This window comes from Ambystoma mexicanum, chromosome 1q, assembly GCF_040938575.1.
Source record: "Ambystoma mexicanum isolate Mex_15411 chromosome 1q, UKY_AmexF1_1, whole genome shotgun sequence".
NCBI lineage: Eukaryota > Metazoa > Chordata > Amphibia > Caudata > Ambystomatidae > Ambystoma > Ambystoma mexicanum.
The window spans coordinates 614,901,160-614,927,070 of NC_090922.1; the positions used below are offsets into that span (position 1 = coordinate 614,901,160).

Genomic DNA, 25,911 nt, shown 5'->3' on the forward strand with positions numbered 1-25,911 from the left:
CTTTCACCTGTGTTAGAATTGTACTCTCTCACCTGTTAGACATAGGCCTCTCTCCCACATACAGTACTCTCCAATCTAGCTGTGTTTAGAATTGTAATTTTTCACCTATTAGGCACAGGCCTCTCTCCCACTATACAGGACTCTCAAATCTAGCTCTGTTTAGAATTTTACTCTTTCACCTGTGTTAGAATTGTACTCTCTCACCTGTTAGACATAGGCCTCTCTCCCACGATACAGTACTCTCCAATCTAGATGTGTTTAGAATTGTAATCTTTCACCTGTTAGGCATAGGCCTCTCTCCCACAATACAGTACTCTCCAATCTAGCTGTGTTTAGAATTGTACTCTCTCACCTGTTAGGCATAGGCCTCTCTACCACGATACAGGACTCTCACAACTAGTTGTGTTTAGAATTGTAATCTTTCACCTGTTAGGCACAGCCCTCTCTCCCACTATACAGGACTCTCAAATCTAGCCGTGTTTAGAATTGTAATCTTTCACCTGTTAGGCATAGGCCTCTCTCCCGCTATACAGGACTCTCGTATCTAATTGCATTTAGAATTGTAATCTTTCACCTATGTTTAGATTTGTACTCTCTCACCTGTTATGCATAGGCCTCTCTCCCCCTATACAGGACTCTCAAATCTAGCTGTGTTTAGAATGTTACTCTTTCACCTGTGTTAGAATTGTACTCTCTCACCTGTTAGGCATAGGCCTCTCTCCCACGACACAGTACTCTCAAATCCAGCTGTGTTTAGAATTGTACTCTCTCACCTGTTAGGCATAGGCCTCTCTCCCACTATACAGGACTCTCAAATCTAGCTGTGTTTAGAATTGTACTCTTTCACCTGTGTTAGAATTGCACTCTCTCACCTGTTAGGCATAGGCTTCTCTCCCACTATACAGGACTCTCAAATCCAGCCGTGTTTAGATTTGTAATCTTTCACCTGTTAGGCAAAGGCCTCTCTCCCACTATACAGGACTCACAAGTCTAGCTGTGTTAAGAATTGTAATCTTTCACCTGTGTTTAGAAGGTTACTCTTTCACCTGTGTTTAGAATTGTACCCTCTCACCTGTTAGGGATAGGCCTCTCCCCCACTATACAGGACTCTCAAATCTAGCTGTGTTTAGAATTGTACCCTCTCACCTGTTAGGGATAGGCCTCTCCCCCACTATGCAGGACTCTCAAATCTAGCTGTGTTTAGAATTGTACTCTCTCACCTGTTAGGGATAGGATTCGCTCCCACTATACAGGACTCTCAAATGTAGCTGTGTTTAGAATTGTAATTTTTCACCTGTTAGGCATAGGCCTCTCCCCCACTATACAGGACTCTCAAATGTAGCTGTGTTTAGAATTGTAATTCATCACCTCTGTTTAGGATTGTAATATTTCCACCGACTGGGCGTGGCCCTTTCTCCCACTGTGCGAGGCTCTCAAATCTAGTTGTTAGTATTGAAATCAATAGTTCACTTGTATAGCAACTAGCTAACCTCCCAACCCCACATAGCCGGCTCAATTCAGTTAACCTCTTCCAGGGAGACTCATATTAAGGGCAGCCAGCATTAACCTAACAATACAATGCTAACTAATTTCCGATACCTTACTCAAAACACTGACTAAACAAGTCGGCAATACCAGCTGGTGACCACCAACAGACAGTACCCAAACCTATAGTGGACATTTCCCCTCACCCAGTACTACACCACAAGACCGCCAGACCAAAGCAAAACAAACAAATAAAGACCAAAACGCCATGCAAACGACCTGTACCAAGTGGAAAAAAAAGAGCAGAAAGAACAAACGCACCGGAACAGCAACAAAGACCCGCAACTGCAGAAAACACTCCGAATCACAGGAACGACACTCGAACCAACGCTGAAAGAAGAGAAAAACCCCTCTACTTAAACCCATAACTTGCAAACAACCAGTCACCAGAACAAACTAAACTCAACGCAAGAATCAACCAGACAACCAAACACAACCAGGCAGAAGATGATCAGACAACGCTACAAATAACAAAAACATAATCGACGCAATAACACCCTACATCAACAAATCAAGAGTAACTTCCACTCGACACCCACAATTTTTGGAAGAAGAACCTGAGGACAAAGACTAACCTATACCTACACCTCAAATAGAGATCGACCTTAAAGAAAACCCCAACACCTATTAGAAGATGACCCCAACAATAAAGACCAAACCAAACCACACCTCTAAACTCCACTGCAATCTATTAAACGCAAGTTCCATGTCAAAACATTCAACAGAGATCTGTGACCTCCTCGATGACAACAGCATTGACATCCTATTCATCACAGAAACATGGCTGGATGACAACTACAAAATCACACTCCAAGGCTGCCTCCCAGCCAACTTCAAATGCCTTCAAATAAAAAGGAAACATAAAAAAGGAGGAGGTCTCGTGATAGCCTTCAAAGAACACCTAAAAATAAAAAGGGACGACCCTCTCAACATAATCAACTGCGAAACTATGGTCATACACATATCAGCGAACCCAAAAACCAACATCACATTCATCCTGGTGTACAGACCACTGTCATATGATGCAACCTTCATTGATAACTTCATAGAAGCCATCACCAACATAGCCATCAAGCATGAACATCTAATCATCCTGGGGGATTTCAACATCTGGTTTGAAGCAAGTCAAGCCAACTCCCAAAACTCACTGACCGGACAACTGACAACCATGAAACTACGACAGCTGGTCAAAGGAGCAACACACTTGGCAAGACACACCCTCGACATAATCTTCACCCAGGAAAAACTCATCACCACGGCACCACTGATACAAATACTGTGGAGCGACCATCTCATCATCCCTTTCATCATCAGACTACCAACTCCACTCTGCATTGAAGCCCCCAAAATCACAACCACCACAAAAAGAAACTGGAAAAACGTCAAACCAAGCAACCTGTTCGAACAGCTGGAGACTACCAAACCCTCAATTACAGACCTAGAGCTGGCTGACCTAGACGGGAAACTGGAGCTCCTACAGAAATGGATCACTGATATAATCGAAAAGATCGCCCTCTGGAAAAACCATTCAGCACATCAAAAAAAAGAGCAATGGCAAAACGGTTCACACCACTACTAAGCACCATGAAAAAGGACAACAAGAAAATGGAGCTGGAATGGAGTAAAGAATACAACCCAGAGAAGAAAAAACTGGTCCAGAAACAATTCCGAGCATACAAGAAAGAAATACAAAAGGCGAAGAGAAGGCATTATGACAACAGAATCACCAATGTGACAAACTCACAAAAAGAAATGTTTAACATTTTCAAAGAAATAGAAACCCACCAGGCTGTGACAACACCCCAAACCCCTCTGAGAAACTTTGCAACGACCTGGCAGACCACTTCAAGAACAAAATCACCAACATCCGACAAGACATACAAAACAGACCAACCAACCATAACATCCAACAAACCGAACCTAACACAGAACCACAACACAAACTCTAAAACGTTCCCGAAATATCGGCAGAGGCTTTCGTCTTGCTGGTGAAACACATCAAGAAATCAGGCTCACCCATGGATCCATGCCTGCCTGACATCTACAAATCAATCCTTGCACAAGGAACACCATCAGAATATTACAGAAACCTCCTAAATGTCTCACAAGCAACAGGAACCATACCAAAAACATTCAAATCAGCATATATCAAACAGCTCCTAATAAACACAAGTGGCAACGTAGAAGACCTCTCCAACTACAGGCCGATCTCAAACATCTCCTACCCAGCAAAACTCCTGGAAACCTACGTCTACAAATTAACCCAAGAACACGTAGAAAAACACCACCTGTTGGATCAAACATAAGTCGGCTTCAGACCCGCAAGAGGAACAGAAACAGCACTATTGTCAATCTGGGACGACCTAAAAACAAACGCGGACTCCGACACAACCTCAGCCCTGATTCTGCTCGACCCCTCCGCAGCCTTTGACACAGTTAGCAACAACACCCTAACCAAAAAACTCAAAGACATAGGCATAACAGACATGGCACTACTCTGGACTAAATCTTTCCCAGCAGACAGAAGAGAAACCGTCTGGTTAAAGCCCTTCAAATCCACACCACGAGTCAACGACTGTGGAGTACCACAAGGGTCCTCACTATCACCACTGTACTTCAACATCTACCAAACTGCACCAATCAGAAATTTAAAAAAATACAAAATCACATGCTGCAACTACGCAGATGACACTCAAATCATCTACAAAATCGAAGACAATCAAGCCGATCACTCAACCCTAATCGAGTGTCTAAAAGAAGTCTTTAATTGGATGAATGCCAACAACTTGAAAATCAAACCAGGAAAGACATAAATCATGATTATATCCAAAATATCAAGAGAACAACACATATAAATAATAAATAAATAAATATATATATTCCATGGCCAACGGAAATGGGAACCGCACCAATTCCATCTAAGGTAGTAAAAAATCTTGTAGTCCTGATGGACAACACCCTAACCTTAGAACCACAAATAAATGTAATAATCAATAAATGCTTCTTCCTCCTTCACACGGCAAGAAGAATCTTACCTTTCCTCTCCTTCACCCACAAAACACTCACAATCGTCACCCTAATCATGTCAAGAATCGTCTATGCAAACAGCCTCTATGTCGGGATACTAGAATACCTCCTGAAGAAACTACAACGGATCCAAAATGCAGCAGCCAGACTCCTCCTCAAACTATCCAGAAGAGACCACATCGCTCCAGCCCTAAAAACACTGCACTGGCTCCCAGTCAAACATTGCATCACCTTCAAAACAATGTGCATAACACAAAGGGCAATCAGCGGACAAGGAGCTGAATTCCTACAAAAGAAACTAACAATCTACAAGCCAACGAGACTCCTCAGATCAAGCAACGAAATCCGTCTGGAAGAAAAACCATACCTTAAGAAAAAACTGGGGGGCTCCTCCTTCTCCCACTTAGCTGCAAAAACCTGGAACAACATCCCAAAAGAAATAAGAAACACTACAGACCACCTACAATTCAGAAAATTAATAAAAACCTGACTCTTTATTATCACAGATGCAAACTGAAAAACCAAAGCCACCAAATGGGAAACACAATGAAAGGGATAAGAAATCTAGGACGACAAACACAACATCCAGGACCAAATCAAGAAATTCTTACTACAAGAGAGACAACACTATGTCTAATAGGACACAAGTGACACCCATAAGGACAGAATCCAGCGTCCCCAGCCACCTCCCAGCGAACAATCTAGGACGACAATGACAACATCTAGAACCGAATAAAGAAACTCTCACTACAACAAGAGAGGCCACACCCGTAAGGACAGAATCCAGCGTCCCTAGCCAACTCCCAGCGAACAACCATCACCCGCTCGATAAATGCTACTATAGATCATACCTTATAACGTTGAGTGAACATTAGCAATTGCCACACTAATTAAGCTGTAAATATTGGCTGGGGCATGGACCAAAGAGAGTTGTGAATGAAGGCAGATGCCGCCCCTGGACATAAGTGCAAGCATTAGCATTGCGACATACCAAAGGAGGTAGGAGCGGTAACATGAATGAGCAACCGAATAAGATGATGAATGCCGAGCAGGCCTCAACACATTGAGGGAGTAAACCCGGGCTTACCGATGCCGCCCTCTGACTATATTAGGAATGCTTCCTGGGCTAGACTGCATGGGACTCACAAACGCCTGCCCGCCCCGCATAAATCAGGGGCCATGTAGGCAGCCGGTTGCCCAACTTGGGCAAGGTTATGCATATGAACGGATGCCACATTGGAAAGGGACCGTGAGTGTTGTACAGCCCCTGAGTTGGACATAGACACGGAGACGCCCACACAACACACCTGATTAGAAATACCAAAATTTAGCGCCTCGCTTCAAGACAGGAAAGCCAACTAACCAACCCACTTACAACTTCACCCTCTCCATACACCTCTCAAATTCTAACCAAACACAACCACAAACTTACAACACAAAAATCTGCACAAACTTCACTACAATGCAACAACAAAACAAAGCACACATAGACCCGCACAACAGCACACAACGTATTTCGACAGTATAACACCCCAAGCCCAGCCAACGGAATTTCCAGGCTGAGGCCGCCAACAGCATATCACTGTTCTCTTGCACTTCTCCAGCTCATCCCCACTAACTTCCCCACCCCTCCTTTCTTTCAGAACCACCAGAGCGCCAGAGGAGCCCTCCGGTGGTGATAGTGCACGGTACAAATATCCTTTAACATTAACATATAAGGAAGTCACCCTCAAGTCACCCAGCTACATTGCAGAGAAACTCAGCAGAAATCTCCGGCGGACAGCGCAGATACGTGCAGACTTAAAATCTGCCACTGCAAAAAGAAAAGGACCATAAAACAAGCCTTCTCTGCCTACGTCACAAAACTATGGAATCTCCTCTCTGTCAGCATCAGACTTGCCCCCACACTCCTACAATTCAGAAAAGATACTCAAGACCCACCTCTTCAAGGAATTTCTCCACCTCAACACCTAGGCCATCACACTGCCCCTCGCGCCACCTGACTCGCTAGACGACACCCACCCCTCTCCTCCCCACAACCTGGTACAGCTTTACCCCTCCTCCGTGCACCACTGTATCTCACCCCCAACTGTATATTTGCTCTGTTGCTATATCTGAAAAACGCTCTGTTATGCATCTGTACTGTTGTATACCTCTGTAAAGCACTCTGTTATGTATCTGTATTGTTGTATACTTCTGTAAACCACTCCATTGCTTCTCAAAGCCAGGTCCGCACTCAATAAATACCATAATAATAATAATTCTTAAACAATTTCTTTTTGAATTCATAGGGCTCACGGCTCTCACCCATCCTATGACATTAAGACTTCCATGCCATATGGTGCGGAGAGCCCTATGAACAGTCACTCTCCCTTGATAAAGAAATTATTTCTTTTACGGTCTTGTATTGGAAATAATTTCTTTATGAAGTCAGAGTACTTCAAAAAGAAAATATTTCTTTTTGATGTCCAAGGGCCCCCCAATCCCACTCGAGGACATGTGGTTGCGAGACCAGCAATACCACAGGTGCTGCGGGAACCCCCGCTACGCCACTGTTAACAAGTTTGAAACTCCTTCAAAACCTTGCCAAAATGGGCTTCCAACCAATGCATGGGATAGAGTACTCTCTATTCTCATCCTTGGGTGGCCTAGAGCAAACAACCAACATCAATGGCACAGGAATCATTGTTCTTTCTGTTCGTAGCTTTTGATGTGGTCAGTCAACACACCAATTATGGTGTGCCAACTTATGTTTGGCAGCTTGAGGGTCATCTTATTTTTTATTTCTGGCTCAAAGGCACTACCCCGACAGAATCAATGCTACAGATCCTGCTCACACTGTCTTGTGCGTCCATCTCTTTTACTCTCTCTTTTCCCAGTGGTGTAGGTGGGCACCTCCTGTTCTCCTGAGATGCTTCAGTTGCTGCAGCTTCCTGCTGAGTGTCACAGTCTGATCTGCTTCCAATCTAAATGTGCGCCTGCATGGAAATACCACCTGTAACCATCCTATAAGCAGTCTGCCATATGTAGGGGATACTGTGGTGCCCATAGCTGTACCTCATTTATGCAGATTACATTTGTTGTTAGTGAGAAATGTAGTGCTTCTCAGATGAAGCTCTAGAATCTCCAAGAGACTGCCTGTGTGCTGCAAGGCACTGATAGATCAATATTTATGAAACCCTTTGAATGTTTGGCAGCAATCAGTCCTCCATTACTGGTCATATGCCATGGCATGTATAAGTTAAAAGTGGCGGTAACGGAATTACTGCTGAATCATGAGTCGGCAGCAACTCCGACCTGCAGAATTGGCCCCAGTGGAATTGTCGCTAACATATGGCGGAATTAGCCCCAGAGCTATAGTCGCCAGTGATAATTCCACCGGTGGAATTAGAGCTGAATATTCCATCGGTAACGGTAATTCCACAGATTCTTGGCAGAAATACTGCCTGAACTCCATTTATGGTGGTAATTCAAGTTGTAATATGGAGGTAATTCCGTCGGACACCACAGTGGGGTAATTCCACACAGCTGGAATGACCGCTGTATTACCGTCCAACTCATGAGCCCCTCTAGTCTACATCTGTGAATCCCTAAGGAGGTCACTGTGAGCATATAGTATGTGCTCACTGTGACTTCCCCAGGAGTCCAAAGAGCTATATGATGTACCTCAGATACAGCCAATATCTCCCATATAGAAATAAGAAATATGCAACCTTTTGGTACCCATAATTAATTATTCTTGCTGTAAATATACAAATATACAAATCCTCTTCATAAGGGAACTAATTGATCTCTTATAGAGTTCGAAGTGTATGCACCCTTAATATCCAGTGGCAGCATTGAGATGGTGATAAATGATGACGTCAGACATGCCATAGTCAACCCTTCCTATGGGGAAATAGGAGTGAAGTCTGGAGGGAATGCAATATATTGGGCTAATAACATCAAAGAAGACGGTCTGATAATGGTGAACAGCAAGAACATACACACATTTACCTTAGATATAAGATTCTTGGATAGGAGCCTAGAGTGGTATGATTTCCTTCCCCCATACAATAGGAAGCAGAGACCTTCCTCAAAACCCTGCAGGTTCTGTCTGATCTCGTGCAGAGAAAGTTTCTTCAGAATGAATTGGGAAAATTCCTCCAGGAAATCTGCATTACATTAACTGACCTGACAGTCTGTGAATTGGGATCCATAGTGATCTTGCAGTGAGCCAGCATCTTGTTTTTTTGGGGTTCATCCAAATTACAGCTTGGCCTTTCCAGCAATTCGCTGATCTCACGAACCCACGTGGCATTGACAGGACTGGAAAGGAGAAATTAAAATGGAGAATTGTAAACAGCTGTGGGCAGCCACACTTTGTGTCACAGGAAATGTAAAAAGTCTGTAACATACCACTCGCCGTAGAGTGCCATCCGACTGATGAGTTTTATCAAATGCCTGTTGTGTAACAAAACAATAAATTCAACGGTTGCATCCCTCATGTTTAAATATTTCATATCTTTTCATACTTCTGTATAATGACTACAATAAAATACATAAGAAATGGTTTTTGAAACGTATTTAAAATAAAATTCCTTATCCTGGTTGCATTGTCCTGTGAATGATGCCCTTCTGACCAATCAGAATCTCCCACAGCACTCCAGTTCTCACTGCAACTAGCGCCTTATCTCTTGTTACAAGTTGTGGCAATCGACATTTTACAATCGTAATGATGGGTGTGTCCTTTAAGATAGTCACAGCATCTATAGGGTAATAATAAAGACAGAGCTGCGGACTCTATTCACAATTGGAGTGGAAAGGGAATCCGGGAGCCTACATGACCTCAGTGGTAATTGTCTGCCATCTGTGCATCTTTAGTATGTATCATAACATAGAAGTGTCTTCGTAAAATGTTTACACTCTTTTAAAAAGAAACTATTGCAGGCGTACCCTGCCCACCCCATCTGCTGTCTACACTGTTTCATGTGTTCATTTCTCATTTGCAGCCAATCACAGTGTCGCAACCAAAGGCGGATGGATGACTCCGGATCCAGATAGGTTACCAGATCCTTATGGTCTTCCAACAGGTAAGTGGTTACAACAGGGAAGTAAACAGTAAGGGACGCAGTAGGTTGCACTTGGCCTCCCTCACTGGAGGCCCTCTATCCACCTAAGGTGGCTGCATAATGTCCTCACTCCTATCAGCGAACACCTCTGAGATGCAGTAGACCAATCAGATGAACATTATGCCTTGTCATTGAACTGAATAACAGCAGAGTCCATGCGAGATTGCTATGCCTTCGTCTTCAAGAAACAAACACTCTCTAGACAGCCCTAAAAGTGCACTTATTTGGCTCCATGACATGCCTATGAGGAACTGAAAATGGAACAGGAAGGCCTGAAAGAACCTGGAGAAACAAATGGTTTGTCGGGACAATTAACTGTCTCCTGGAGGCATGCAGCTTTATTGGGCACCTCTTTTGAATTGGCCAATGAGGAATGTTGCTCAGCTTTTTTTGGACAGGTCTCCCGAATATGCAGTCAAACCAAAGTAAATTGCAGAAGTGGCAATTAAGAAATGTTTCACCTAACCAATTGGGTCAGCCCAGCAATGGCCATTTGGTGATGTAGGGTTCGGGAAAGGGAGATAATAAGGGGAATAGGTCTCCCGAAACCACCAAGATCTCAGACATCTGCAGAACTCGGAAGCAACATAGCTAACATACACAGTAGAGCTGAACATACAAACACAGCCCCGGTGGCCCACCAAAGCTCATATTTTAACTGCCAAAAACCTGGATTCTATGAAATTGTCAGTTTAGCAAAATATGTGTTCTAACTTGCAAATAGCTAATTTGCAGCCTTAAATAGGAAACGCTGAACCATGTGGGAATGTCACTGCGATTCACAACCTTGGAAATAAGGTGCTGAAAAAACTTTAAGAACAATTTAAAAGAAGCAATATCTTCTATTACAAGCAAGCAAGCATTGAGAACCTTTGGCAGAGACGCAAAGTTCACCTCCTATCAAAATGGAATGAAAATAAATACTCATATAGAAAAATTAAAGTGCGTCCCAAGGCATGAGGAGATCTCCCAGCAGTGTGAAAAACATATATCATTAGCCCTAAAGAAGTTCCCTATCAGGTCTAAGATAATCATTAAAGAGCTGTGTTGGCTCGGCTAACTACAGAGCAATTCTTGGCTCACTTTAGAGCAAATTCCAATGTCAAATGTTAAAATTCCAAACTAATATTTGTCGCTTGACCTTGTAGAAAGTCATGGGGGGATTAAATATTGTAAATGCTCAAAACTCAAAAACTAAATGGTAATTGTTATATTGATGGATTTTGCTGAATGTTTTTGCTTTATGTTATTTACAATTGGAGGGATGTAGTAAATCTTTATATTTCATAAATTAAGTAGTTCATCATACATTTTTCAGCGCAAGTGGGCAATTCTTGCAATTAATTGAATTAAATTCAACCTTTGCCAATCTCGAAAACCAGCATGAAAAAGAGAGGGGATCCTTTTAAGGTCACCTCACCAACGCGTGCAATACGACTGAGCACAATGCTTCAATCAAGAACACATTGGGGCTCCGAATCAGGTGGGTCACTCCTCCCCAACTCTTTCTCGCGATCAGGCATTAGACACCAACACCACTCCAACATCATCATGAATGGAACACAGAGCAGAAAGAACACTTCATCCTGGTGGATAACCAACATGGCAGAATCACTGCTTTCTGCCTAACAACAGACTGGAGGTTGAATGTAGCCTTAAACTCCAATAACATGACTTCTCTAGAATGCCAAACCACCTGTCCCTTCCCTGACTAACCAACTCCCTTCTCAATCTACTAACTAACTCAATCTACACACAAACTCACCTGGCACAAACACAAAGATGTATGCCTACTAACACCATCCCAACTACATCTGAGAGTAACTACTCAGTGCTCATTGCACAGCCGCCCAAATGCTGAACGTAGAAGCGATGTAGTCTATGAATCTATATCAGAGAAGGTCTCAAATTCACTGGCAAGGTATGCAGTGAAGAGAATTTTGCTGACAATATCAATTTGATGGATAGAGCTTGGGAAGAACATTTGATCCTTCTCTACCCTTCCCTTTACCTTAATTTACACCGTTATTAATGGCTTTTCGGTTTGGATGCAAATTTTAATGGATCTAAAGCCACAGTTATGGGAGATATAAAAAAGAAACAAGTAGAGCGGGTAAACGCTGGGCATGAAAATACCCTATGTAAATTGGACACTTTAACTTGGGTAGATGTCGATTCGGGAGATACTGCCATGCAACCCCATACACGGTTGCTAAGCAAGTCAGAGGATAGACACTTCTTTTTGCATTAGTCCCCTGCGACAAGCTGCCGTTAAACCATGTTAAAACATCTTGGAAGTTTAATCCTACAAATTACTGCAGTTGCAATTTCAGAACGGTTGAGAGCACTCTTCACTTTTGACTAATTTGCCCTCCGTCTCGGTACAAGAATTTAAGAAACAACAAGCTACGACAGACGTCTCGGTACAAGAATTTAAGAAACAACAAGCTACGACAGACGTCTCGGTACAAGAATTTAAGAAACAACAAGCTACGACAGAGACTTAGGGCAGAAGGTATACACTCCACAAATGAGGCAACGGTTTACCCTCAGGGTGATTTGGATGATCAGGTGATAAAATATATGTGGGCCTTTTTATATGCATTTTGGAAACAGAGTATATGTGGGTCACGTTGCCTCGTCTTAGTGAATGACAGGCTTGTGTGGGGAGGCTGCAAGGACATGACATTTCTGTAAATATGTCCTTTGGATTCTGTTCTGTTGAGATAACTTTATTGGTGTATAATAGGGACAGTACAATTCTGTAATGTTTCTGACCTCTCCTCCGAAATAGGTTGCTTTATGATAGTATGTATGTGTTTATGGTTGCTATGATTTTAATCCATTATACGTGTTTTTTAACACTTCTGCATGTTGTGTGTCTATACCGAAAATATGACTAGATCAATCATTCAATCATTGCACACCGGCTACATCTTTAGCACTATCAAATACGCCGTTCCATCTCCAAAACGTGGGTGCTTCTGGCGTACCAATGCTTACTGAATAAAACATGTCCATAAGTGTCATCATCACAAACCAAACAGAACCATATCGGTACTTGGGACTCAGGTATTTCCGGCCTCCAATCCTCAACACCACAGTTTCACACCTGCCTACCCCTCTAGACAAAAAACACTGCACCCTCGTTTCTTGCACACCCATGCACACAGGCATCATGGCAGAGGTGCATTATACAAAGCCACTTCACCTTATATTACAATGCCCAAAATATAAGATGGTGTTAAATGAATGCTCAGAATTGAGAACATTTGTGTCCACAGTAATGTGAGGTCGTATCAAAATACAACTATTGTAAAAGGAGGTCTTGCTCTTGTATAAATTGCTGGTAACATGTTTTTGTGGAAAAAGTAAAAATCGTACCCTCCGTTTATGAACAATCTGTTCCCCAATCATGAAAACTGAGCCACCTGCGGCTGCTATGTTACATTGTACCTTTCTGCCTATAAATGCATGAGACTTGCGCATGTCCTTACCAAAATGTACTCCAGAGATGCTGCGAGAAGTAGCCTGCTTCATAGTTTGCACTTTTCTTAGTTATGGAACAATGGAAGAAACAGTATACTGAAACTGTCACTGAAGGAAGCCGCTCAGAGGGTATGTCGCAGCTGCTGATAAATTGCATGGTGCACCATGTTATAAAACAGGTGTATAGATAGTTGCAAGCTACTAGGCAGGCATACAAAGTCACTCACCACCTGAGTGATCCACATACACACATCCCACAATTTCTTGCTTGCTATGAGTCATTTATCACTAGCCGATGGCTAGTGGTGAGTGCAAATTTGGAGGCCGGTTAGAAATGTGCAAAGAAAAGGAATAGGAGAAGGGGAGCTGATCAGCTTGATTTAGGTGCTATTTATCCAGCATTATGAGGATACCAGTCAATTGTATTTAAATATGGAAAATGAAATAAGTTGGACAGATAGATAATAGTTTGGCCCAATGTGGTGTAGAAAGGGCTCCAGCCAGGGTGCAAACGCCAACATTGTTACAAGTGGAACATTCTAAGATGCCTGTCAAGCAGACTGTTCTGAGGAGAAGTGGCACTTGGTGGCTGAGACAGAGCTGACTGAAGGGGAGAGTGTGGCGTTGGAACCCACTCTCAGGTCCAGATTCCTCTTCTGGAACCGCAAACTGAGGTTCTAGCTGTTCACTAGACAGCCTCCCAAGGTGGTCCCATCCTCTGCCTGCCAACTTCCATTACTGGGATTCCTCAACTTTCAGTCTTGTGTGACACCGGCGGCCTGGCTGATGAAACCCCATTGTGGTGAGAGAAGACAGCAATTGACAAGAAGCAGGTAACCTAGACTATTGTTTAGCAGATTCCTTCTGCCAGGTTTTCTGGAGAGGGATTGATACTGAAGACGTGGGACTGAGTGCCTACCGGGGGTCATGGAGACAACATTAACGCAGGGCACTCGACTCTGAAGAGATCCCTGGTTTGGAGGACAAGCGTTGAATCCTACAAACTCAAGTAATGTGATTGGTAATGCCCAAACTAATCTGGAATTAATCACTAGTGAACACCAACATTTTCACTGGGCAACTGTACCCTCACAAGCCACAGATGCAAGCCTGCTTATAATTGTGTTCCATAGTTTGGTGTCCCTGCCCTCCTGGTGAAACTAGGTTCTCTGGTGTTTACCAGATATTTTCTGGGCATAGACATTAACTCATTATTCCCTCAATATTCTGCAGCGTTTTACAGATACCAGTCGAATTGAAGCTATTCCCCTTGTGGACTAGGAGCAACAGCTCAAACCCCTTGCTGCAATGAAGCTCCCAAAAGAATACAGGAAGAGCACTGGATAAAGAGGGCTAACATGTTATGACAAGGGGGTAGGGTTTGAGCTACCCATTCACTGTCATCTTAATGGGAACCTGTATATATGTGTTTGCAGTTTTGTTTTCATCTGCTATTGTTCATGGTTTGACTAAGAAAGGAAATAAGAAAAAGTTTTCACCACCAACCTGTGTGAGAGTGTCTGTGACTCACAGAGTTGATGTGTCCTTCTCAAGGATTACTTGAACAGCCATTGCTCCTCCAATTGGAGACCTGCCATACCTATATCCTGAGGTTTCTGATCATTAAAGGATTCAGATGCTATACCATACTGGGTAATGATCGGCCCTCTTCTGTGCAGGTGCAGTACCATTGCACCTCCCGACCGCCATCCGGGGACGTTATATGTGCAGGAAAGCCAAAACAAGAAAAGGGTTGCACAATGTCATTGTCAAGCTCCTAGAAAAGGCAGCAGAGTCTCTCTGTAATTTCAGCAGCTTGATATTACAAACTCCCATGCCAAAATAAAACAAGGGACCATGATGTTCTGTCCACCCTGGCAACAAACCCAGTTGGCAGCAACAAGATTCCCTGCACAGTCCCATCACTGGGCATTACTTTTATTATTTGTTTTTTATATTGACAAACATGCAATCTGGCGATCACTTCTACACAGACAGGTACAATAAAAATTTGGTTCAACAAATATTGGCTGCGGTAGATGGCAAAAGTAGAGCAGGATATACATCCGTTCATGGGTATAATTGTTAAAGCTAGGTGGACCAGGGGGCCCTCAAGTGTATAAATAGTGAGTTTGGGTAGCTTGAGCACTGCATTGGCAGTATGGTAGAATAAGTGTTGCTCGTTAGCTACCTTCCACATCTCTTAATGGCAGTGAGGGCTTGTATTAATACAGGAGTTTTCAGTCAAGTATTTCAAGGCCCTGAAATCCAAGGGACATGCCTGCATCATTTCAATAATTAGATTGATGCCCTGTAGGAAGAGGAGTGTTTAATCCCATGTCATGCCCAATCAATACCTGGCCTCTATCTTTTGAAGGATCACATCTAAGGGAGTTCAGTGTATGCAGAGGTGACATTGGCACAGCTATGTTATTGCCATTCTGGGTGTGAAGACAGCAAGTAGAAGGCCAGTATGCATAAATGTTGGCTGTGGCATACCGGTGTGACAAATATACCACTTTCGAATGAGACTGCAAAGTCTAAAACCGCTGCGGCTTGCACGCTGTGTGCTAGAGACAGAAGCAGGGAGTGATGGCAAGGGAACAGAGAGCTGTGCCCCCAAACGCCAAGTTGGAAAAAGAGGTGGGAGGTGTAAATAAACAGGAGGGTATTAGTGGGCCAACAAAGGATGCATAATAAGCAAGGAAGAACAGTAAAGCCAAGGGGATATAGAAGTGAATGGAAGGTACGGACAGCACCCTCCAGAGCGGGACAGCCTCTTGTCTCCACATGACTGGGCTAGGGGTGTGCAATTGATAAAGAGGAAGCAGCTGTGATTGGTGTTCCATGCCTCTGAATTGGCCAGCGGGCCACCTCACAGCTACACTGCTTCCAGGCAACAATACACACAACCTACATCTTGGAACCAATTTGTGAGCAACTTAAGTTCCTGCAGATGTCCTATAGGGTTGGTGTCTCAACTATTCTGCATCTCTGTAAGATGTCCCTGTTCTGACATATCCACAGGTTCCTGCACAATGTCTGGCTCACCAAGTATAGATATCACCTGTGTTCAATTGAGGTGTTGCTATGAATGACTATGTCATCCCAACCGGCTCCTGCATAGGATTGGTGCAGACGTGGGATATGGTACATTATCCGTTAGAAAGTAGCCATAGCACAGTGCAATCCAAACGGTAACACTGTGAATTGGAACAGCCTTTCTATGGGTTGAGAACATATTGTTTTCTTTATTTCCTGCGGCAAGAGGGATTTGCCAAAACTCTTTTGTGAGATATATGTGAAGGAACCTATTCTTCCAAACACTTTGTCGATGCACAGCACGGACTAGGCATCAACATATGAAATCTTATTGACCTTCTAAAAGACTATGTAAAAGCATCAGTTCCCATCGGGCTTCCCTACCAGAACGATTGCCAAGATCCAATGTCTTTGGGCGGGTGCTCAATACCATGGAGTCCCAGCATCTTCTCGATCGCTTTTTAATTAAAAAATGAACAAATGCGCTGGAATGGAAACTTGACACATTTACACCTAATCAGTTTAATGGGTTGTTACAAGATAGCCTTGGGACAATTATGTTGCCCACTATTACGGTCAGGATGAATAAAAAGTATCCCCATGTGGTTGTTAAAGACGGTTATGATCAAAAGAAGAACTTACGAAAGGCAATTAGAAAAATCAAGAGTAATTGTGTTGACCCATCTATCACAAAGGGTTTGGTAAATAAAGAGAAGCAAAAATATAAGAACTTTTGTAGGCAGCATTACCATTTCCTACTCCAAAGAGATGGGGAAGTAATGTTAAGAATAGTTGCATGAAAATCCAAAACCAATTTTTGGGCTGCGATAAATGTCAAATGAGTCCGATAATGGTAGATGTATGGATGACCTTATTTTTGCAGATTTTTAGGGAGTGAAAAGAACATATGAGAAGGAAGGTAATGTTGATTTGAATACCAAATGTTCTGAATTGTGAGTTAGATGGCTTAAAGTATATAATTAACAAAGCAAGTGGATCAAGAGCCGGGGGCTGTAACCATTTATCCAATATGTTATTTAAATAGGCTCCTGGAATCTGGGTATCCACCCTTTTCTATATTATTCAAGCATATTGTTCATCTGCATAGGACACTTTTGACATGGAAAAACTCTTATGTTGTCCAGCATTCAAAAAAGGGAATAAACATGAACCAAGTATAATAGGCCAATTACACTTCGAGGCTGGCAGTAAGATTACTGCAGCCTTGATTTTAAAGGAATTAGAGAGTTGGACATCTACTACTGATCGTTTAAAAAACTATCAAACTGGTTTCCGGAGAAATATAGGCACAGGCTGTAATGGGTTTATAGAAAGTTGCTTAAAGGACACTGCCTGGAGCAAATGTTCCGTACCAATTTACATGGCGTCCTTAGATCTGTCATCTGCATTTGACTTGGTGGATAAGCATCTGTTCTGGTCAAAGTTAGCGAGATGGGGAATTTTGGCCGGCCATTATTGTTTGTCTGCACACTGACACTCAGTGTGCAGACAAACAATGATGGCCGGCCAATTCAAGTCAGATTCAATCATTATGGAGCATTGACAGACTCAGTCAGATAGGGGTGCGTGCTGGCCCCTTGTCTTTTCAATCTTTATTTTTCCGATATTGAGGAGTACTTAGAGAATGCTTCATTTATTTCACCTAAGATAGGCAATTTTAAATTCACCTGGCTGTCCTACGCCGATGATTTTATCTTACAGTACACTACACTAACCAGTCTAATCAGTCTTCAGTGTCTGATTAATTCCTTTTGTGATTATATAGGAAAACATTCCTAAGAATTAACCCCACTAAGACAATAATTATAGGGGTCGTTAGGTTTAAAAAAATTATTGGTTTCATGACCATAGGATATGTCAAACTTGAAACCATGGAACATCTGGTATATCTGGCCATTCCACTAACTGCGTGCCCAAATAAAAGGTATGTGATTGAGTATTTAAAAAGAAAGCAGTGATGCTAGCTGCACAAATGATTAAAAAAAAATAAGAAATTTGGGAGATTCTCCTTGCTTCCAGTAATTAAATTTCTGTAAGCTAACACGTCTTGGAAATTCTCCCACTTTGGATCCTTGACAAATTGGGAAACGGGTATACTACCAAATTGGGTATGTTTGTGGTAATACGCCATGAGCTCGGATTGCAGTCCTTGAAAAGTAGCGCTGCATGGAAAAAAATGCTACTTCATAGTAAAATGATACTTCATCTACCAATTTCAATGTATAGAGATTTGCATTCTAAAACCCCTATTAACATGGTCTATGCTTTTGTAAATAAGTGCAGGCAATTGATCTCAGACTTATATCTTTCAAATGAGGTCAAGGTATACAATCCTAATAGGGCCAAAATGGAATTGATTCGGAATGATTGGACTGTAGACTGCTCTGTACTTTGAAATGCTACTAGGTGAAGTTTCCTAATGCAAAATACAGCACTAACCTTATAAGATTTCATTTTAATTTATTGCAAATGAAAGAAATAACATGTATACGAAATCAAGTGCCAAATGGTCTGGCCTTCTGCGGGTACTACAATAACTTGAATGAAATTGAAAATCTTAAGCATCTGATCATGTATTGCCTGGTTTTAATGCCATTACGCAACTTATATTTTAAAAGCTTTGTACATAGTCTGTCATTCATTGAATCAGAAATACTGTGGCAGTGTATAGTAGAGGGCAAACGAGTATCAATCGCCCTAGTGGGCCTGAGTATACATGAAATAGTTATTAGTATGGATCTTTGACATAGTATATTTAAAGGCATATACGAAAAAAATATGCTGCTAAGGTACAATGGTGGACAACTGCATATTGTACAAACAAAACAAAAAAACTGGACCGACAGTGCAGAAGATTTCCACACAGCCTGAGTTAAAGTGAGTTTGTGGATAACTAGTTTAAAGTTTCCTTGTCTTTTGGTAAAAGCTATAGAGTAGTAGGACTCAGTACTTACTCAGGAAACCTTATGCACTGTGCACTTTATATAGTTTTACTTAAGAATTCTTAAGCGCCCAGTGTTTATTTAGGCCTAATTCTGAGTTTTAAATATGTAATTGATTGTATGATATGATACAGCATTTATAACGCACGGTTGCCAGACATTTGGTCGAAAAAAATTGGTCGACCAGACAAATGGTCGAACCAATTTGGTCGAAAACCAAATGGTCGAATTTTTTTATTTTTTTATTTTAACCCTTTTTTTAATTTTTTTGGGGGGGTCCCCCCCCAACCCCCTTTTTTTCTCTAAAAACCCCTTTTTTTACTAAACGAAAACCCGAAAAATAAATATATAAATAAAAAAAAAAATTCGACCATTTGGTTTTCGACCAAATTGCGTCGATCAAATTGCAGTCGACCAGTTTTTTTCGACAAATTGACTGGACACCATAACGCACCCATACACAAGTGTTTCAAGGCGCAATGAGGCAAGTGTGGGGGGACAGAGGGAAGACAGAGACAACGATCTTACTAGGCGGGGTGACATTGAGATCGCGCAAGTACAGTGGAAGGGGAAGGGGAAGGGGAAACGTGTGGGGGCAAGGAGAATTGGGCAGTTCAGTACATGGGGTCGACAGTAAAATAAATAGAATAAATAAAGCAATATGTAAAAGTGCAGCCACCTGGTAGCAAATGCAAGGGTAAGTGCAGACATCAGGTGTTAAGTGCTGGTGGGAGGCTGTAGGGATACAGAAACAGTCCCCAGTGCTGGGGATGCTGGGAGGCCGTGCAAGGGTGCAACTGGCAGGGGAGGGGACCTGGGCCCAAGATCAGAGAGTAGCCAGGTGACCAGAGCAGTTTCAGCCAGGAGTTCAGCAGGGGAGAGGAGGAGAGAAAGCAGAAGCAAAGAGGAAGGTTTTGAGATGCTTCCAGAACCGGAGATGGTTCTCCTCATGTTTCAGGGAGGCTGTTCCAGAGGGAGGCCCCAGCCGAGGGAAGAGTCTGCCACCAACTCGTTGCTTGGAGAAGCGACTGACTCTGAGGGAGTTGGAGGCGGATGAGTGAAGCGCTTGAGAAGGAGGATATTTAGGAAGAGAGAGAGTTGAAGGCCTGGTGGACAATGCAGAGGGGTTTTGACTTAATCCTTGCAGCCACTGGTAGCCAGTGCAGAGATTCCAGTCCTGGAGAGATACGATCCCTGGGCTTGAGGCCAAGGACAAGTCTCGCAGTCCTGTTCTGGATGAGTTGCAGAGGACGGAGAGTAGAAGCAGGCAGATTTATAAAGAGGCTGTTGCAGTAGTCTAGCCTAGAGAGAACCAGAGCTCTGGAGACAGTGCGCTTCTGGGGCAAGGAGAGGAAAGGAAGAATACCTCTGAGGAGGTGGAGCTGGTAGTGTGACTTCTTAGAGACATAAGAGATGTGAGGAGATAAGGAGAGTGTGGAGTCAAATATGACCCCGAAGTTTTTAGCCTCAGAGGTGGGAGCAGGAAGAGGGCCAAGAGAGGCCGGCCAGAAAGTGACAAGAAAGGAGGGAGCAGGTGTGCCGATGAGGAGAATCTCTGTCTTGTTCGCATGATGGCAGAGATCATTGGCGGCACACCACTCCTGGATAGCACACAGACAGTCAGAGATGAGCGAAGGAGAAGAAGTGGCGGAAGGGAGCCTGAAAATGAGTTGAGTGTCATCCACATAGCACTGAAAGTTGGGGCATAGAGCGGCAATGTGGTGGGCAAGAAGTGCCAGGTATTGGTTGAACAGACAGGGAGAGAGGTTAGATCCCTGGGGAACACCACAGGTAGAGATAGAGATAGAGGAGAGGAGAGGAGAGGAGAGGAAGGACCCAAATTGGACCTGAGACAGACTATCAGAGAGGAAAGAGGTCAGCCAAGCCAGGGCCTGATCAGTGATACCCAGGTTATCACGGAGATGGTTGAGCAGGATGGCATAGTTGACCGTGTCAAAGACAGAAGAGAGATCAAGTAAGATGAGGATACAGGGGGTGTTGGAATCGAGGGTGGAGAGCAGGTCTTCACAGATGTTCAGGAGAGCAGTTTCCGTGCTTCTGGCAGCTCTGAAGTCAGACTGATGGTCATGGAGACTCAGTGTGAAGATTAAGTTAGGAGATGGCAGGGGGCGTGGCTTGGCAGCCATGGAGTAGGCTGCAACTCCAGAGAGCTCTGTGATCCGGCAAAGGATCCGTGCAAGCGCGAGCTGCCTGACAGAAGATTGCGGTCCCAAAACAGTGCCATAGACGCATGAACATAAGGGGACCAAGAAGCGCGTATCAGCGGACGAATGGAATCAAGTGAATAAGAGATCTGATACTTTGTGTCCCGGGTTGCGTCCCGTGACAATAACATTAAGATGGTGGCGACTCCGAAACGAAGGGACTCCTGAAGGTGACCAGGGCGGCGGAGAAGCGGGCTGCGGAGGACTGAACAGCAGACAAGCTGCTGCAAGCAGGAAGGCTGCCGCGACAGCCCGCAGGCAGCGGTGGATGCGGAATACGAAGACCTGCGACGTACAAGATGGCAATTTTGACTGCCAGACATGGGAGGTAAAGCACATGGTGGCCTGTACCATGTGAACTTTGAGACCACGTCGTGTGCGAGGTTGGCCGATCGAGGAGAACCGCGGGGCCAGCCCCCGTTAGGCCCGGGAGGCACAAAGGCTCACGGACGACCGGCGCCTCCCAGAAGCAGCAGCGCCCATAAGCGCACGAAATGAACTGCTGAAGGCGGGGCAACCCGCGAAGACCATAGCGTGTCTGGGTCTCGCGGTCCTGAAACCGTGAGTGTAATGCGGCGCAGAACGGGCAAGTGCTAAGTGCCTCATTGGAGACAACCTTGGTCGAAATTGGGCCAATATAGGCACAGCGCAAACGCGGCCCGGAAGGGCATGCCCCCCGGATTAATATGCATGGCCGGGATATCTGACCCGAAGGGTGTGGATGGGCACTAAGGCTACCGGTACGCGGTGCATGTAAGACGGTGGAAACTGAGTGCGCGCTAAGAGACGGGGTCGGGTGCACAGCGCTGGTGCTGTAGGCAGCAGGAACACTGAATGCAATGCTGACGGCAGGCCGCAAGAAGTAGATCCTCGCTTCTCGCACTCGGCATAATACCGGGAAATGAGAAAAGCACAAGGGAGCACAGCGGGGTGCCACCTGTACCCAAGGAGAGGCCCAGAGGAAAGCGAGCACAGTAAGAATGGGAAAATAGACAAGGATAACCAAAGAAGGCGCTGTCAAAATAAAAATTGGAGGAGTAAGGCACGGGCCAATAATAAAGTGTATATAGGCAGCCCACAAAGGAAAGGCAACTTGAATCCCATGGTGCGCGTAGCACCACGCTAAGGAAAGGGAGCAGAGCTCTGTAAACAACACATGTATAAGAGCTGAGTTGGCAGGAACCCAGAGGCCATACACAGACCAATCGGAGAGCACTGTGACAGAACTGGACTGCCTGGGATCCCTCTGAAGACCCCCAGTCATGAAGATTTTTTGAAAGGAGCGTTATGGCTTGTGTGGTGCCCCAGGAGGAGATACTCACAACGATATCACCAAGTACAATCCGCAGTAAACAGCGTGGGGGACATGAGAACAAAAGAGACCATAAATAACACGCACCAGGAAGAGTTGGAGAAGCGGACAAGTTGATGTGCATGCGCATGCGGTGGCGCATCGTGAAACACTAAGGGCGACTGCAGTAAGGAAGAGGTGTAGCCTGTGACCAGGTGCTAAAACACAACCCGGGAGAACAATCACTAGGAGGCATTGTTATCCATAACAATTGAAAGAATCTCCCCGCGAGGACGGCCTTTGGGGGCACAAACAGGGTGGAGCAATGTCAGTACGAGGAGGCAAGGCTAAGGGCAAACAGCCCACGATGGATATTTTTGCCAAGTCGCAGCAATCCCCCACCACCCCAGCACAAGGCACGGCAACCACACACGCAGACGCGGCTTCACCACGGGAGGACAGCGTAATCCTAACAGCCATTACGGAATTGAAAACCTCATGGGGGCGGCAATGGCAGACCTGAGAAGTGCGCTGGAAACTAAAATAGACGCAGTGAGAATAGAGGTCAATCTGCTGAGACACGATGTGAGAGCGCTTGCGGAACAATCAGGCGGCCTAGAGAGTGCAGTGAATACCAACACGGACACCAGCAGAAGCTATGCCAAGGAAGTCCACATATTGAAACAATAGGTGGCTAACCTGGAGAATCGGGCGGAGGAAGCCGAGGGAAGAGCGAGACGCAATAACATACGCGTGGTAGGCCTCCCGCAGGGAGAGGAAGGGCAAGACCCCACGGCCTATGTGGAGAAGATGATAATACAAGCAATAGGAGCTAACAAGCTCTACCAAGGATTTGCAGTTGAGCGCGCACATAGGGCCTTGATGAGGAAACCGCAACCCGGAGCCCCCCCAGAGCAATTATAGCAAATATCTTGAACTACAGGGACAGAGAGAAGATTTTGGAATATTTTCAGAAAGGGGGGACGATAACAAGGGCGTCTGCGACCATTACTGCATATCCTGATTACACCATGCTGGTGCAAAGGCAGCGTTATAACTATGTGGCGATCAAAAGGAGACTGCGTACTGCCGGATTCAAATACATGCTCTTGTATCCCGCGAAGCTCAGGATTTTCCACAAAGTCAAAGGGCACTTTTTTGACACCCCAGGGGACATGGCGACATGGTTGGATGCACATGGCTGTCCAGAACGAGATGAGGAGCAATCCCAGCAGGAACACAATAAGTGACCATAATGCTATTCATGATAAAAGACGGGAGGTGGGGCCGGGAGCAGAGACTGCAGAACTGGTAACAAGAGGCAGCTAGACGATATATCATGAAGGAAGCCTAACATGTGACAATTGAGCACGTGGAACTAGAATATAAATTGCAAAATGTGAAATCGGCAGTGATAAGGGCGCTTAGTTTGATAAACAAAATAGGAGTTACAAGATGGAGACAGCCTACCCCCAGGAAGTAGAATAGTAGGATCGCCTTTAGGGCGATATCTCCCTTCTAGCCATGCTAGCCATGAGTACTGCAATTGCTGGAAAAGGGCTAGATGCAGGGGTGCCTGAGATCCAGGGATGGAGCTGGGCAACAGTTGGGGAGGGGTAGGGATGGGAGAGGGGATTGCAGGGTAAGTTTGGGCAGGGCGGGAAGGGGGAGGGAGGGGATGGGGTTGAGGTATTGAGGGGTTTATAGTTAAGGGAGGTTTATGTTGGGGAGCGAGCCTACAAGAAAAGGAGGACTGTTAAGTTATGGAATGCAATTGCGGAGAGGGGAGCGAGATCCTAATAGATCATGGGGGACCTTAAAATAATTACTTGGAATGTTAGAGGGCTCAACAGCTACCTAAAGAGAAACAAGGTTATGATGTATCTGCGTAGACAGAAGATAGACATAGGCCTGATACAGGAGACTCACCTCACAAAAGAAAAGTTGGAGGTGATCCGGAAGAAGTGGAGGGGGACTGTGGTAGGCGTAACATATTCGGCGTACGCCAGAGGGGTGATTCCCTGGGTTGCTCCACACGTCCCATTCTAGCTGCTACAATCTACAGTCGAAGCAGATGGGAGGATGGTTATAATAAGAGGGCTGGTGGAAAACAAAGAAATAAGCATAATAAACACATATGCCCCGAATCAGATCTGGCGGCATACTTTATAACCTTATACGGCAAACTCAGCACATGACTAGGTGGGGCGGTAATCTGGGGTGGAGACTTCAACTGCGCAATAAACCCGAAAATAGACAGATCACATGGTAAAATAGATAGACCCGCTCCTGCCGCAAGGGCGTTGCAGTCATTGTTAACAGATTTCGGATTTACAGATGTATGGAGGGCGAGTCATTTACGAGACAGGCAGTATTCGCATTATTCGGCCCCACAGAATTTACACACCAGGCTGGACTACATGTTTGCCACGCAGCTAATTACAGAAATAGGACAGATAGAATATAAAGCGAGGGTCCTAACGGACCACTCACCACTGATACTGGCATGGCAATACCACCCCCCAAGAGCAAGAATACCAACTTGGCGCCTGAGAGCAGAAGCGTTGAATGATACAATCTTCAAGGAGTATCTGAGAGAGAAAATAATACACTTTTTTTAGATCAATACAGGCAGTGTTCAGACGGAAAGTACGCTCTGGGAAGCCTTTAAAGTGGTGGTAAGGGGCATAGCCATAGCGAAGTCCAAGGGACTACAGCGAGGGATATTAGCCGAATTGCAGAATGCAGAGAAAGAACTAGAAGCAGTGACAAAGAGAGGAGGTGATACTAAGGAAGATAACGAAGCAATACTTAGCCTACAACAGAAATGTGCGGGGCACTGGCAGAGATTGTGTAACCTCAACTATAAAAAGTATATAGAGAGACAGCACGCAGGAGGGGACAAACCAGGAAGGGGCCTGGCGTGGTTATATAAAAGCGAGACCCCCAGACCAGCAATCAGAAAAATAACTAGAGAAGATGGGCACATAGTGGACACCCAAGAAGGCGTTAATCAGGAATTTGTAGTGTATTACCGACTTCTTTATGGAGACAAAGAGGGAAGTGACTGCCGGGAAATAAGAGAAACACTAGAAGACATTGGGCTGCCGCAAATTAGCACGGAGAAACGTGAGGAGCTGGATGCCCCGATTACTCTAGAAGAGTTAGAAGAAGTAGAGGCGCAGCTACCCACTAGTAAGACTCCGGGGGCCGATGGA

At 44.5% G+C, this 25,911-nt stretch overlaps 1 protein-coding gene across 3 annotated transcripts in view; it reads right to left on the bottom strand.

Moving 5' to 3' along the window:
• Positions 1 to 25,911, bottom strand: part of LOC138533554 (histo-blood group ABO system transferase 2-like) — a 363,672-nt gene that overhangs the window by 203,952 nt on the left and 133,809 nt on the right. For 2 of the 3 annotated variants that reach the window (XM_069641153.1, XM_069641154.1), the window contains exons 2-3: positions 8,971 to 9,015; positions 8,746 to 8,880 (exon numbers count right to left, since the gene is read on the bottom strand). In XM_069641153.1, the coding sequence (XP_069497254.1) occupies positions 8,746 to 8,880; positions 8,971 to 9,015 (180 nt within the window). The remainder of the gene's footprint in view (positions 1 to 8,745; positions 8,881 to 8,970; positions 9,016 to 25,911) is intronic. The other variant, XM_069641156.1, reaches the window with a different exon arrangement.